This window comes from Pituophis catenifer, unplaced genomic scaffold (assembly GCF_029215685.1).
Source record: "Pituophis catenifer annectens isolate HBS135680 unplaced genomic scaffold, rPitCat1.0.hap2 SCAF_1, whole genome shotgun sequence".
Lineage (NCBI taxonomy): Eukaryota > Metazoa > Chordata > Lepidosauria > Squamata > Colubridae > Pituophis > Pituophis catenifer.
The window spans coordinates 114,834,449-114,848,834 of record NW_027256881.1 but is presented as its reverse complement, the minus strand read 5'-3'; the positions used below and the strand labels follow the sequence as shown (position 1 = coordinate 114,848,834).

Genomic DNA, 14,386 nt, shown 5'->3' with positions numbered 1-14,386 from the left:
TCGCCTGATTCGCCAGTTGCAGCCCTTTCTGGATCGGGACGCCCTGCGCACGGTCACTCATGCCCTTGTTACTTCCCGGTTGGACTATTGTAATGCTCTCTACATGGGGCTCCCCTTGAAGAGCACTCGGAAGCTCCAGCTGGTCCAGAATGCGGCCGCGCGGGTGGTTATGGGCGCAACCCGTTATGCCCATGTGACACCCCTCCTGCGCGAGCTGCACTGGCTCCCGGTGGTCTTCCGGGTGCGATTCAAGGTGTTGGTTACCACCTTTAAAGCGCTCCATGGCATAGGACCCGGGTACCTCCGAGACCGTCTTCTGCCACCAATAGCCTCCCACCGACCAGTTCGTTCCCACAGAGAGGGTCTCCTCAGGGTGCCGTCAGCCAAGTTATGTCGGCTGGCGACGCCCAGGGGGAGGGCCTTCTCTGTGGGAGCCCCAGCCCTGTGGAATGAACTGCCCCCGGAAATTCGTAAGATATCTGACCTCCGGGTGTTTCGCTGCGCATTGAAGACCCTGTTGTTCCGCCAGGCCGGACTATCAATGCAATAGTTTTAAATTGGGGTATTTAAATTTATTGGGGTTTTAAATTTGAGCCATTTATTTAATTATTTTAAATTTTATATCATTGTTTTGTTTGTGTTTTTAAATAGGCTGTACACCGCCCTGAGTCCTTCGGGAGAAGGGCGGTATAGAAATAAAATTATTATTATTATTATTATTATTATTTCTGATTCTTCAGAATGGAACTTCCCTTATGAGTTCTGTTACAGCTATGGCTTTAAATTTAGATACCTTCCAGAAGGAATGGAGAACATGCTGTCCCTTCAGGTTTTGCCAGCATCCTTCAACTACATACACGCTAATTGGGGCTGCTAGAAGTTGTAGTTCCGTATTTCTGTTCTAGATACTCAAATTATAAACTTCATTGCTTTCTTTTTATTCAGTGGAACAAGTCCCTGTGGAGCCTTACTCCATCCCTTTGTCTCAAGCAGAAGTGCTTCAGGATGGAAGCGATGTAACTTTAGTGGCTTGGGGTACTCAGGTGAGTAAGATTTGTTAGGATTTGATACTTCTTACTAGTTCCTACTATTACTTCCTAATACTTATTTTACCATTATCACTTTATTGCCATGTTTATCTGGATAGTGTTGCTATCTGAAGTGATCACTTCATCAGATATTTCTGTTTTGTTCGGTCCTCCATTATGCGTCCATGTAAATATTCTAGAATATTCTTCTAACGAAAGTGATGGAAATTAAATAAGACCCAAATAGATAGGATTAAAATCAGAATGTTAGTGAGACTTAAATTTTGTTGAAATTTATGAGATTTAAAAGTTCATTGCATGCTTTCTCCTAATGTTTAGGTTCATGTCATAAAAGAGGTAGCAGTTATGGCACAAGAAAAATTAGGAGTCTCCTGTGAAATAATTGATTTGAAGACAATTTTGCCTTGGGATGCAGAGACTGTGTGCAAGGTAAGTGCACATATCGTGTCCACATATCCATTTAATCAAACTCTGTTACAATGATCTAATTATAGTAATATATAAGATTGATAACAAGATATGTTGAACAAACCTTTGTTGTTTGTATATGGAAATCTATGGTCTAAGGCAGTGTTTCTCAACCTTGGTAGCTTGAAGATGGGCGGACTTCAACTCCCAGAATCCCCCAGCCAGTGCTGCTGGCTGGGGGATTCTGGGAGTTGAAGTCTGCCCATCTTCAAGCTTCCAAGGTTGAGAAACACTGGTCTAAGGAAACCAAATGCTTAGGAAAAATATTGAATGTAGATTTTGAAGCGCTGCTGGCTGGGGGATTCTGGGAGTTGAAGTCCGCCCATCTTCAAGCTTCCAAGGTTGAGAAACACTGGTCTAAGGAAACCAAATGCTTAGGAAAAATATTGAATGTAGATTTTGAAGAGGGATTGGAAGAAGCGAAGCATCTTCAAAGAAAAAGCAGAAAGTCCAGGTGCCTCTTGAAAAAAACACCTTTGGGAGAACCCTAGACATTTGTTACAGTGTTGTTTTTTCTAAAATTACAAATAGTATAATCATGTTCCTACCACTAGAGGTCTCTGTTAGATCAATTAAATCTGAGTTTTACATGTTTTACTGACTTATTTTCTAAAAGCTGATTCTATTTTTCCCCCCAAAAATAATTTGAGTATTTAATTTCCGTTTCATAATTTGAACTGTTTTTGCAATAATTTGATGTTAGTAATATATTATCAAATCTCAAGATAATAATGACTAGGACATCTGTAGATCATGAGTATACTTTTCAAACTGATAGCTATCTGTGTGTACTGAGTATTAATTCGAACAAAGTTATATTAAAAAAAAAACAGAATACATTTTACCATCTATTGCATTTTATTTCAGTGAATTTAAATTTTATTGTATTCTGTACCATAACAGATTGCTTCCACATATCTTCCTATCTAAGAAAGGTTGTTTGAAATTCTTTGTAATAAGAAATGTCCTTGTCAGATGAAATAAGTCAGTACTGTTGATTTAGAAATGTGCTTTCTTTTTCAATAGAGATAAATCAGGGGCTGGATCCAGTTGTAGTGCTAACCATGATTTCCTTAATTATGATTAAGTAAATATGGAATCCAATTCCAAACTCAACAGGCAATTCTTGAATTTGTTCAGCAACTGTTTGAAGTTATGATGGCATGGCACAAAGGGATTGACAACTGGTTCTCAAAGTTCTAGCCCGCAGCAACATGACCAAAATCCGTACACTTGGCAACCAGCCCGCACTTTTATTTATTTATTTATTTATATGCCGCCCTTCTCTGGAGACTCAGGGTGGCTTACAAGGCGTTAAGCAATAGCCTTCATACTTTTGTATATTTTATACAAAGTCAGCTTATTGCCCCCACAAACCGGGTCCTCATTTTACCTACCTTAGAAAGGATGGAAGACTGAGTCAACCTTGAGCCTGGTGAGAATTGAACTCGCAGTAATTGCAGGCAGCTGGAAGCCAAATACTACCTTTAACAGTAGCATTAGTCTGCTGTGCCACTCAGGCTCCTTATGACCCTTTGCAAGCATCTGCAGTCACATGATTGCTGTTGCCGACTTTCTCTGCTAGCTTCCTGCAGGCACTCTCTTTCATGCACATACACCCACTAGCATCCTCCTCCTTTGGGCCTTCCTCCACTTGTACAAATATATGCACCCACCAGCACCTTCACCCTTGACCTCCCTGCACTCATGCACATGCATACCATGCCCTCTTTTCCAGGCTCCCCTGCATTTCCACACATAAACCCATGCAGCCCACACTCTTTTCCCCCAGTCTTTCTGAATTTGTGCTAAACCTGTATCGCCCCCACCCTCAATTTACAGATAGCCTATGCTGGGCCTCCCAGGGCCTCCCCCACCTTCTGGTTGCAATGGGGGAGGGGGGCTTCTTACCTGGGATTCCCTTTCCTTCCCACTTAATGACCTATGTGTCCTGGAGTTAGAATAACAACTGGGACTGCCTGGATTGACTTTGCTAAGCCATGCAATACCTTGCTTTACAACTACAATATTTAGTGGCAATAATCTGGGCCCAAGGTGCTGTTGTACCCGAGGACTACCTGTATATAATGCTAATCTACAGCCATGGCTCACAAACAAGACTGGCTGAGCTCACAGAATGCACTAATGAAAAGTCAGGATTTCATATTTTGGCTTAGAATATGAATAAACCTGATATTAGGGAGAACAGAATTGCCCCAAAAGGAAGAAAGTGATTGAGAGGGCTTGTCCCTGTGTTCCCTAAGGTGATGTAGAACTTCATCACTTGATGAGCCATTGCATTTTAGACTAGGTAAGGTTTTTGTAAGAGCTTTGTGGTACTAATCCTAACAAGAGCTGATTAAATCATTTGTGGCTATAAGCAGATAGAAAAGGCTCTTAACTAGAGCAGAAGGTGAAGATTTTCCCAAGTCACAACTGCCACCTGCTCTTCAAGTTGGTCCTGTGAGCCCAGAGGATCCCTCAAGTTATAAACCTCTTCTGCATGGGGAAGTGTCACATTGTCTGGACTCAAAAGGTGGAGCATCTCTGACATCAAAAGGCTTCCAAACCCATAGCTCAACATTACTCAGAGTATATTAGTTGAAATTCTTAGCCTGTTTTGTAGTTATAATTATATTCTTAATTCTAGGTTTCTCCAAAGAATGAAAAGGGAAAACACTGGGTAATTCTATAATTTAGTTCTATAAAAGTATGTCTGCATTCATCTCAAGTTGTCATTTTCTTCCAGATTTTTCTACAGAAGTTGTTTTTTTTAAATTTGATAGAGATACATGTAACAGTTGGTCAAATGTTGATTTATGGTGAACAAAAATTGGCAGGTGCCTGCTACAATTTAGTCATGTGCCTAAGTTTGCTGTATTCCAGAAACACTAGATGATGGAAGCTTCCTAAAGCCCTTTAAAAATGTATGATTACGGGTAGGAAGAGGTTCTTTGCTTTTTTTTAATTTTTGACATGGGATGACATTTATATTTGAGACTTTTTTTTCTTTGTAAATGATGGCAGTGAAACCAACTTTTTCTTGTTCCCTATTCTCCATTTTAGCTTGTGATTCCATTGGCACGAGACTCCCCCCTCTCGCAGGCCTGGCCCTCCACATTATCGAGGGCCTATCTTGATGACGGGCTTTGGAACCCCGAGAGATGGCATGTAGCGAAGAGGGGGTTGAGGGGTTTTTTAGGAAAATTTTTTAAAAAAATTTTAAGGGGACCCGGGAGGGAGGGGGGGGGGGTTGTAAAAGCGGACCTGGGGGGGTCCAGATAGCAACCGAGCGGGATGATGGGTCGATTAGTTGCAGCAGGAGGGTCGCGAAAGGAAATTCAACCGGGAAGCAGGGGGATGACAGGAAGGGCTGTGAAATTGAAATAATGAGTGGGAGGGGCAGGTATGACGGACGCAGGGGGCCATATCAAGTGTCGGGGGTGCGCATACGCTGTTTACGAGCGATTGCGCACTCCGGCCCCCGATGCGTGACTCGTGTCCTGGGTTGTGTAGAGTCTCAGGCCCTGGGTCCGCGGCTGATGTTGTGTAATGCCAGGTCGGTGGTTAATAAAGCCCCCCTCATTTGTGACCTTATTTCGGAGGGGGGTGCGGACCTGGCAGGTATCACGGAGACCTGGTTGGGCCAGGAGGGGGGGGTCCCCCTCGTTGAGATGTGCCCGCCAGGTTTCCGTGCATTTCATCAGCCAAGGGCCCAGGGGAGGGGTGGGGGAGTGGCGGTGATTATTAGGGAAAGTCTTTGTCCGAGGGAGACCACTGTTCCTCAGATAGCCGGATGTGAGTCCCTCTGTGTAAAGTGGGGCCGTGGGGTGCAGATGGGTTTGCTGACTACGTACCTGGCTCCCTGCCACGTGGCAGCGACCCTGCCCGAGCTACTCGACGTCATTGCCGGGGTGGCGGTTGATACCCCCAGACTTATTGTCATGGGGGATTTCAACCTTCCATCCGCGGGTGAGGCGTCAGAGGTGGCTCGGGAGTTCATGGCTTCCATGACGGCCATGGACCTGACCCAGTTAGTTCAAGGCCCCACTCACATAGGGGGACACACTCTGGACCTGATTTTTGTCTCTGGTCAGTGGTTGAATGATCTTGGTAGAGGGGACCTAGATATTAAACCCTTGTCATGGACAGATCATTCGCTCCTCCAACTAGACTTTCCTACCGCCGCCCCCCGCCGCAGGGAGACGGAGCCAACTAGATGGTTCCGTCCCAGGCGCCTGATGGAACCCGAAAGGTTCCTGACGGAGCTTGGGCCGTGTCCTGAGACCCTAGCACACGACTCGACTGAAGAGCTGGTGGCCGCCTGGGAAAGGGCGGCCGCTGGAGCTTTGGACCGCGTCGTGCCTTTGCGGCCTCTGACCCGATGCCGATCTCAACTGGCTCCTTGGTTTTCTGAGGAGCTGAGAGAGATGAAGCGTCGGAAAAGACGCCTAGAGAGCATTTGGAGGACTAGCCAATCCGATTCCGACCGGACACAGGTGAGGTCTTATATCAAGACCTACCTAGTGGCGATAAAAGCGGCAAGGTCTAACCACTTTTCCGCTCTTATCGCATCTGCAGAGAACCGCCCAGCCGCCTTGTTTAGGGTGACCCACTCCCTCCTCCGGGGGGGAGTGCGGGAAGATCCCTTGCAGGGTCGCGCTGAGGATTTTGTGCAATTCCTGCACGATAAAGTCGCTCGGATTCGGGATGGCTTGGACTCCGACTGGATGAGTCCACGGGAGGAGACGAGGGCAGGTCTTGAGAATGTTATCTGGGAGGAGTTTGATCCTGTGACTCCCGAGGATGTGGACAGGGTTCTGGGTAAGATTAGTGCCGCCACGTGTTTATTGGACCCGTGTCCCTCCTGGTTGGTGCTGGCCTCCCGGGAGGTTACACGAGGCTGGCTCCAGGGGATTATAAGTGCTTCTCTGAGTGAGGGTGCCTTTCCTGCCGCCTTGAAAGAGGCGGTAGTGAGGCCCCTCCTCAAGAAGCCTTCCCTGGACCCGGCTGAATTAGCCAACTATCGTCCAGTCTCCAACCTTCGTTTTGTGGCGAAGGTTGTTGAGAGCGTGGTGGCACGACAACTTCCCCGGCACCTGGATGAAGCTATCTATCTAGACCCGTACCAGTCGGGCTTCAGGCAGGGGTACAGCACTGAAACGGCATTGGTCGCGTTGGTGGATGATCTCTGGAGGGCTCGGGACAGGGGCTGCTCCTCTGTCCTAGTCCTATTAGACCTCTCGGCGGCTTTTGATACCATCGACCATGGTATCATGCTGCAGCGGTTGAGGGGGTTAGGAATAGGGGGCACCGTTTTGCGGTGGTTCTCCTCCTTCCTCTCCGACCGCTCGCAGTTTGTGTTGGCAGGGGGACAGAGGTCGACCTCGAGGCATCTCGCATGGGGAGTGCCACAAGGGTCGGTCCTCTCGCCTCTCCTGTTCAACATTTATGTGAAGCCGCTGGGTGAGATCATCCGTGGTTTCGGGGTGAAGTGTCATCTGTACGCTGACGATACTCAGCTGTACATCTCCACCCCAGACCACCCCAACGATGCCCTTGATGTGATGTCCCGCTGCCTGGAGGCCGTGCGGGCCTGGATGGGGAGGAACAGGCTCAGACTCAACCCCTCCAAGACCGAGTGGCTGTGGCTTCCGGCGCCCCGATATGGTCAGCAGGTGCCATCGCTGACTATTGGGGGTGAATCTTTGCCCCCCACAGAGAGGGCTCGCAATCTGGGTGTCCTCCTGGATGCACGGCTGTCTTTAGAAGAGCATATGACGGCCGTGGCCAGGGGGGCCTTTTATCAGGTTCGCCTGATTCGCCAGTTGCAGCCCTTTCTGGATCGGGACGCCTTGCGCACGGTCACTCACGCCCTTGTCACCTCCCGGTTGGACTATTGTAATGCTCTCTACATGGGGCTCCCCTTGAAGAGCACTCGGAGGCTCCAACTGGTCCAGAATGCGGCCGCGCGGGTGGTTATGGGTGCAACCCGTTGTGCCCATGTGACACCCCTCCTGCGCGAGCTGCACTGGCTCCCAGTGGTCTTCCGGGTGCGATTCAAGGTGTTGGTTACCACCTTTAAAGCGCTCCATGGCATAGGACCCGGGTACCTTCGAGACCGACTTCTGCCACCAATAGCCTCCCACCGACCAGTTCGCTCCCACAGAGAGGGTCTCCTCCGGGTGCCATCAGCCAAGTTATGTCGGCTGGCGACACCCAGGGGGAGGGCCTTCTCTGTGGGAGCTCCAGCCCTGTGGAATGAATTGCCCCCCGAAATACGAAAGATTTCCGACCTCCGGGTGTTTCGCTGCGCTCTGAAGACCCTGTTGTTCCGCCAGGCAGGGCTATTAACATAATGTTTTAAATTGGGGTATTTTAAATTTCTGGGATTTTAATTGGAGCCTAATTATTTAATGATTTTAAATTTTAATTGTTGTCGTGTTTTTTGTGTTTTTAAATAGGCTGTACACCGCCCTGAGTCCTTCGGGAGAAGGGCGGTATAGAAATAAAATTATTATTATTATTATTATTATTATTATTATTATTTTTTATAAGAGAATTCATGGACATAAGTAAGCTAAACACAATTTAAGCTTTGCTGAGTCTATGTTGATTTGTGGGAATTGGAAAACATTGCAGAATGAAGTGTTATTTTAACTCTTATAGTTCAGGGCATGAATAACTTTCTACAAAATCACAAATGTAAATTTGCAAATTTTTTTCTGGTATATTTTTGAATTGTAAATGTGATGATAGTATTTGTGTTTTTGTTACTTGTTTTATTTTACAGAGCAAATTTCAATTTTTGAGAGAATATTAATGATCTTAATGTGTAGTATTTGCTAGGCATACATACAGTATAAATAAGATAAGTATTGTAACAACTTATGTATGAGAAAGTAAGATAATTATTGTGACATTTTTTTCTACCAATATTATTCATATTGGGTTTTTTGTGTGGAAAGAATTGAGGTTTTCCCCTAAATCTAGACATATATAAAACTATAGAAAGGGAGAAGAATTTGTGTAGCTAAAAGTAATGTGGCAATTTTCTATGTATTTGTTGTACATTCTCTTAACACTTTTTAAATTAATTATCCCAAAAATCAATGTGTAATGGAAGATTAATTGATTAATCGCGTTCTCTCTTCTAGCAATGCAAAATCAAATTTTTGTTTTTCTTTCCTCTAGTACTTAGACTGAAAAAATGAGATGTAAATTAATTAATAGAGAAATATAGAATTGTGTACTATAGTTTCTATTCTTTTTCATTTATAATTTCATATATCAACACCTTTTTTTATTCTCGAAGCAAAGGAACTGTTCTTAAACAGTTTAGGTGTGCATCAGTTTATATATTACCTAAATTTATATAGCCACCCATCTCAGCTTATAGTGGACAGCTTACAAAAAATTGAAACAAAAACGAAAGCAACAAAAAGAACAATACAATTTAAAAATGAGTAAAAAAATATAAAAGCATATTAAAAACATAAGATCTATAAAACAGCTAAAATAAACTCATTCTTCATAACAACCAGTGTACCGACTCTATTACACTCCTGAATCCCAATGCCTGTCTTCAGAGCCTTACAATAAACCAACAGACTCAAGGCCAATCTCATCTCCAGGGAATCATGTTCCACAAAGCAGGTGGCACAGCAGAATCGGCTCTCTATCACGAAATACATTTTTCATCAGCCTGCATTTTTAAGGAATTTGAACATCAATCTCGGATCTCTTGTTGACATTTGAGATTTTGAAATTCACTGTTCAGTTGAGTCTGTTTTGATCAGACTCAAAGTTTCTGTGATTATGATCTGAAAACATGTCCTACATTTGCTAAATATAGTTGCTTTCAACTGCAGATCACAGATTTATCACTACCTTCATCATCACCACCACCAGCGTCATGGGGCTACCATTTTTCTGGGCTGGAAAAATCCAGGCAAAAGAGTCACAACACAGACCTCTTTGCTTCTTCCTATTGGTTGCCTGGATATTTGCAGTCACATATCTTTGTCCTACATTAGAGGTCCCCAAACTCCAGTCTCTGGACCAGCATTGGTCCATGGCATGCCAGAAACTGGGTTGTGCAAACAAACGAAGCCCCATCTGCGGGATTCAGGCAGCACATGAAACCACACCCCCTCCGGTCCGCGGAAAAACCTCTCTCCAGGGAACCAGTCCCTAGTATTCAAAAGGTTCGGGGCCGCTGTTCTAGATGATGCGGTTCTTTTTTTTAAAGATAAGTTGTCTGTCATGCCAAGGAATTAAGTTATTACCCATATCTTTTTAGTCTTGTATATACTTGAATAACATATTTTGGGGTCATTATCCATTGTGAAATAACTGATTCTTCAAGAAGTACATAAAGCAAGTACATAAATCAGATGAACTAGTACTAATATATTGGTTTATAGTTCATTATGTTGATAGACAAAATGCATGCGTAGTATTTAAGTTAGATTTGCAGTGCTTGGGTTAAAATAATAAAACAATAAAAAAAAGTCAAGTGAGAGCTTGATTCTCACAGAGGTTGCCAACAAAAAATGGGAGGAGAGGATTGAGTTGGATAATCAAAAGGAAAATTAAGTGAATGGAAGACATTAGAATGTGAGAGACACTTTTAAGAAAATTGAATTTCTCTGGAGGAGGAAAAACAAAATAACTATCCAGTATCAATAAAGACTATTAAAAAAGAAAAAGAAGAAAGGAACAATTAAAGAGAAAAGTGTTTAACCACAGTAAAATTTTACATTTACAGAAAGGAATTTGAAAAGGGAGAGGTAGGAATGACTACAATTAAGAATAGTGTAAAAGAGAATGAAAATTGTGAGGACAACAATTGTGCCTAAAATATAAAGGAAATAGTAGTTCCTATCCTTTTTTGACCTGTAGCAGAAGCATTTAAACGAGGAATGGTAACATGGTGGAGAAAGAAGAGGGTAAAGTGAAGCCCCCAAAGCCTTATAGGGAAAACCAAAACAGAATAGGAATGTTTCAAGATTTAAGAAGAGAGTGTGAGAGAATAGGCCTTGGATATTGGAATAAAACCAGTAAGCCTTGTTTTATTTTTAATGTAAACCTCTTTTCTAGTCAACTGCTCATAATAAACTTTAGGTTATCAAAATACAATACTGAAAATCATTCTGTACATACTGAAAATCATTCTGTAAAGCATAACAAATAAGACTAACAATTTTATAAATATATACATTCATTATTTACTGATTAAGACTGTGTAAAGATGAAATAAAACGGACACCTATAATTTGAGGCAAATAAAACCGAACCATAATTATTAACCATAACCATATCCAGGCTACTACTGAACCCTGGCAAGGCTGAGTGGCTTTGGGTGCATGGAGCTTCAAGATACAGATCTTTCTCATCTTTAGTTCTGGATAGGGTGGCCCTAACCTGTTCAAATTGAGTTTGCAATTTAGGGGATCTCCTGTACTTGTGATTCCTGCTTGAAGCTGACAGTCATGGGTAGGAGAACTTTTGTACAACTTGGGTTTGTATATCAGCTGCAGCCTTTCCTGGATCAAAGCTCTCTGCGTTCAGTCACTCAAACCCTAATCATCTCTTGTCTGGACTATTGCAACGTGCTGTACATGGGATTATCCCTGAAATGCATTCAGAAGCTTCAGCTAGTGCAGAATGTGGCAGCACAAGCAGTCTTTGGGGCCCCTAGAATGGTCCATCTTACACCGCTGCTTCGCAAGCTACACTGGCTCCTGATTTGCTTCCATGTGCAAGTTCAAAGCCTTTAAAGCTCTCTGTGGCATGAGACAATATTTAAATGGCTCAGCACCTTTTCTTTTTAATCTGTTCCTTAATTCTTGAATCTTAGGAAAAGGCATTTTTTAAAAGCAAATACCCTGCTCCTTCCAAGTTAATTTATACAGTACTGGATTTTTTTTTTTTTTACAGAATGGCATACAGATAATTAGCTCTATTCAGTAATAAGTAGGATATGAAGAAGGAATGACTATCCATATTAATAATTAGCCTTCCTTAATGATCACTCAAGAATATGAGGCCTCACTCAGAGAATAGCCATGATATTATTGCCGAATTGACAGCTAACGATTTCTTCTACTTCATCCTAGATAGTGTTAAAATGAAGTTGTGGGCAAAGAAAATGGCTGCCTCCTTGTATTTGTCTTTCATATTTCTTTGGGCTAAGAATTTCTAGAACTTCAAAGGATTGGATTATATTCCAATTCATGAGTTATGAGTGCATTTTTTTCCCCTTAAAATATCTTTCTGTGTACATTACTACTTAGAATCATAATCACTGTGGAAATATGGGTGCTGGGATTCCTTATTCTGTTGGATGGGTGGGTGGTTTGATATTAAGGAATAGTATTAATGAAATTAACTTGCACCTCTGTTCTGGTTGTCCATTAATTCCTGGCTATATTTAAATCATATATATAATTTAACTCTTTGGGCGTGCTTTTCAAGTCTCTGACAAACCACTGTTATCTGTGCTTTTCAGAAGTAAACTCTAGAGTTCACTGGAAGTTAATCTCAAGTGAATGTGTTAAGAATTGCAGCATAAGGACTAGGCTCAGATTGCTCTAGGGCTAGGCAATTATTTTAATACCTTGTTTGGGGACAATTTTTACATTTTTATTGAATAAATTATACTGTTTCACTCCCTCGAACAAGTTATAGATGTAGACTTGTTTTTTTAGAATAGAATAGAATTCTTTATTGGCCAAGTGTGATTGGACACACAAGGAATTTGTCTTGGTGCATATGCTCTCGGTGTACATAAAAGAAAAGATACATTTGTCAAGAATCATAAGGTACAACACTTAATGATAGTCATAGGGAACAAATAAGCTATCAAAACATATTAGGAAACAGTCAATATGAATCTTAAGGATACCAGCAATAAGGTTACAGTCATATAGTCATAAGTGGGAGGAGATGGGTGATAGGAACGATGAGAAGATTAATAGTAATGCAGACTTAGTAACTAGTTTGACAGTGTTAAGGAAATTATTTGTTTAGCAGAGTGATGGCGTTCGGAAAAAAATTGTTTTATAAACATAATTTGAGAGACCTGTGTGAGTATTTAAAACAAACTCTATAAATGCCAGTCTGTGATGAAGGTAAAGTATGATGGAGGAATTACTGAGTCTTATGAAGAAGTCTAGGTTAGGTTCCCCCTCCCCACTTACACACAATTTCCATGCTGTTTTTTAATGACTTGGAAAGGTATTTTTCCTCTAGAGGACAAGAATGTTTTATCATTCATAAACTGCCCATAAGTTGGGGAGTTACCACACTCTGACAATTATATGTTTAAATCTGTTAAATCTATCAAGACATATTGAGTAAGGCAAAATTAATAAAAGCAAAATCTGTAGTTACCACATTCTGAATCTTGCTTTGTGAAACAATAAATTTAAGTTTCCCAACTTTCCAGAAGGTAGCTCTATATAGCTTCTAACTTCCATCCATTCCTTTCATCAGGAGGAAAATTACCAGTTGCTTGGCTGACTAGGTTACCAAATAAAACATAAAACAGAAGACTAATTCTTTTATCTTCTGGTCCAGCCAGTTTATTGCCAGTCAGAGCTTTGAACTTGTCAGTGCTCCAACTTGAGGATAAGATTAATGTGTTGTATATGCACTCAACAGGAGTTGAATTTGACTTGAGGGAGTCTTTACCTTTGCAATATACACTTTATTATTTTGTAGTCAGTTGAAATGAGATGCTCGGTCTTCCAGATATGCTATTTCTAGCCATACGTATGGGTTAGGGAGAAATTTGATATGTTCAAATGAATCTGAAGAAAAGGTTGTAACTATTTCAGAATATTTGAACTCTTCTAAAATGAAAGATACAAGGTGTCACTTTAGTTCTTGCGCACACAAAATTGCTTAATGCAATAATGAGTAACTAGAATTAATTTGCTTAGCTTAATCTTGAGCAGTAGAATCATCTATATGTTGTTGAACATCTGATAAGGAAATCACATGATAAGGCCCATCTATTCCATTGTAAAAAGCTAGGTAAAACACGTTTGGGTGTTTTTGTTGCTTTTTTTGTTAAAACAAACAATGAGACATGTTCAAACATGGCCAATTTTAGATTCTGCTTCTTATGAATTACTTAACTAGAACTGGATATTGTGAATATATTACTCTATTCTTGTACTCTATTCTTCATTGGCTTCTATTTCATTTCTGGATTTTGTTAGGGTGGTTGTATTAATTTATAAAGCCCTTCACTGCTTAGGACTACTATAATATTTGACACTGTGTTCTTCTCTGCAATCTAACATAATCTTCACCTTCTCGGTGGAGGGGCGGGGGGTTACCTATGCTGAGATGAGGCAAGCAGCTATCAGAGAATGGACTTTTCCTGTAGCATCTGCCAGCCTCTGAAATGCCCTTTACTGACAAAAGCTTCCCCCCCCCTCTGTAAGCATTTAAATCATTGTGTTGATTTTTAACACACTGTTGTCTAGAAATATTCATTTTGGCTGTTATTTTTATTGTTTTATTGTCTTGTACTGTATATTCATACTGTTTCAATGTTTTATGTGGTTTAGTTTGTTGTATGTTGCCATGGAAAATTGCTTTTTTTTTAAAAAAAGTAAATATTATAGAGCCTTTGGGCGTTTTAAGAGCTTTAGAGCACTTTAAAAATAATATTTGATTATGATGTGAAAATAAATATTAGCATTGGGCAAATTGTGTTGATCAAGTTCTTTATATAAGTAGTATATAACGTAAGCATGAGTTTTCATAGTCTAAAAGTATTTGATATATATTAATATTCTAATTTTTCTTATCTTTTATTTGGCATTAGAAAGTTGTTTAATGCATTAGTATTT

At 41.6% G+C, this 14,386-nt stretch overlaps 1 protein-coding gene across 1 annotated transcript in view; it reads left to right on the top strand.

Annotated features, from left to right (window-relative positions):
• Positions 1–14,386, top strand: part of BCKDHB (branched chain keto acid dehydrogenase E1 subunit beta) — a 53,825-nt gene that overhangs the window by 14,407 nt on the left and 25,032 nt on the right. Inside the window, exons 7-8 of the mRNA XM_070932885.1 lie at positions 946–1,043; positions 1,368–1,478. Of these exons, the coding sequence (XP_070788986.1) occupies positions 946–1,043; positions 1,368–1,478 (209 nt within the window). The remainder of the gene's footprint in view (positions 1–945; positions 1,044–1,367; positions 1,479–14,386) is intronic.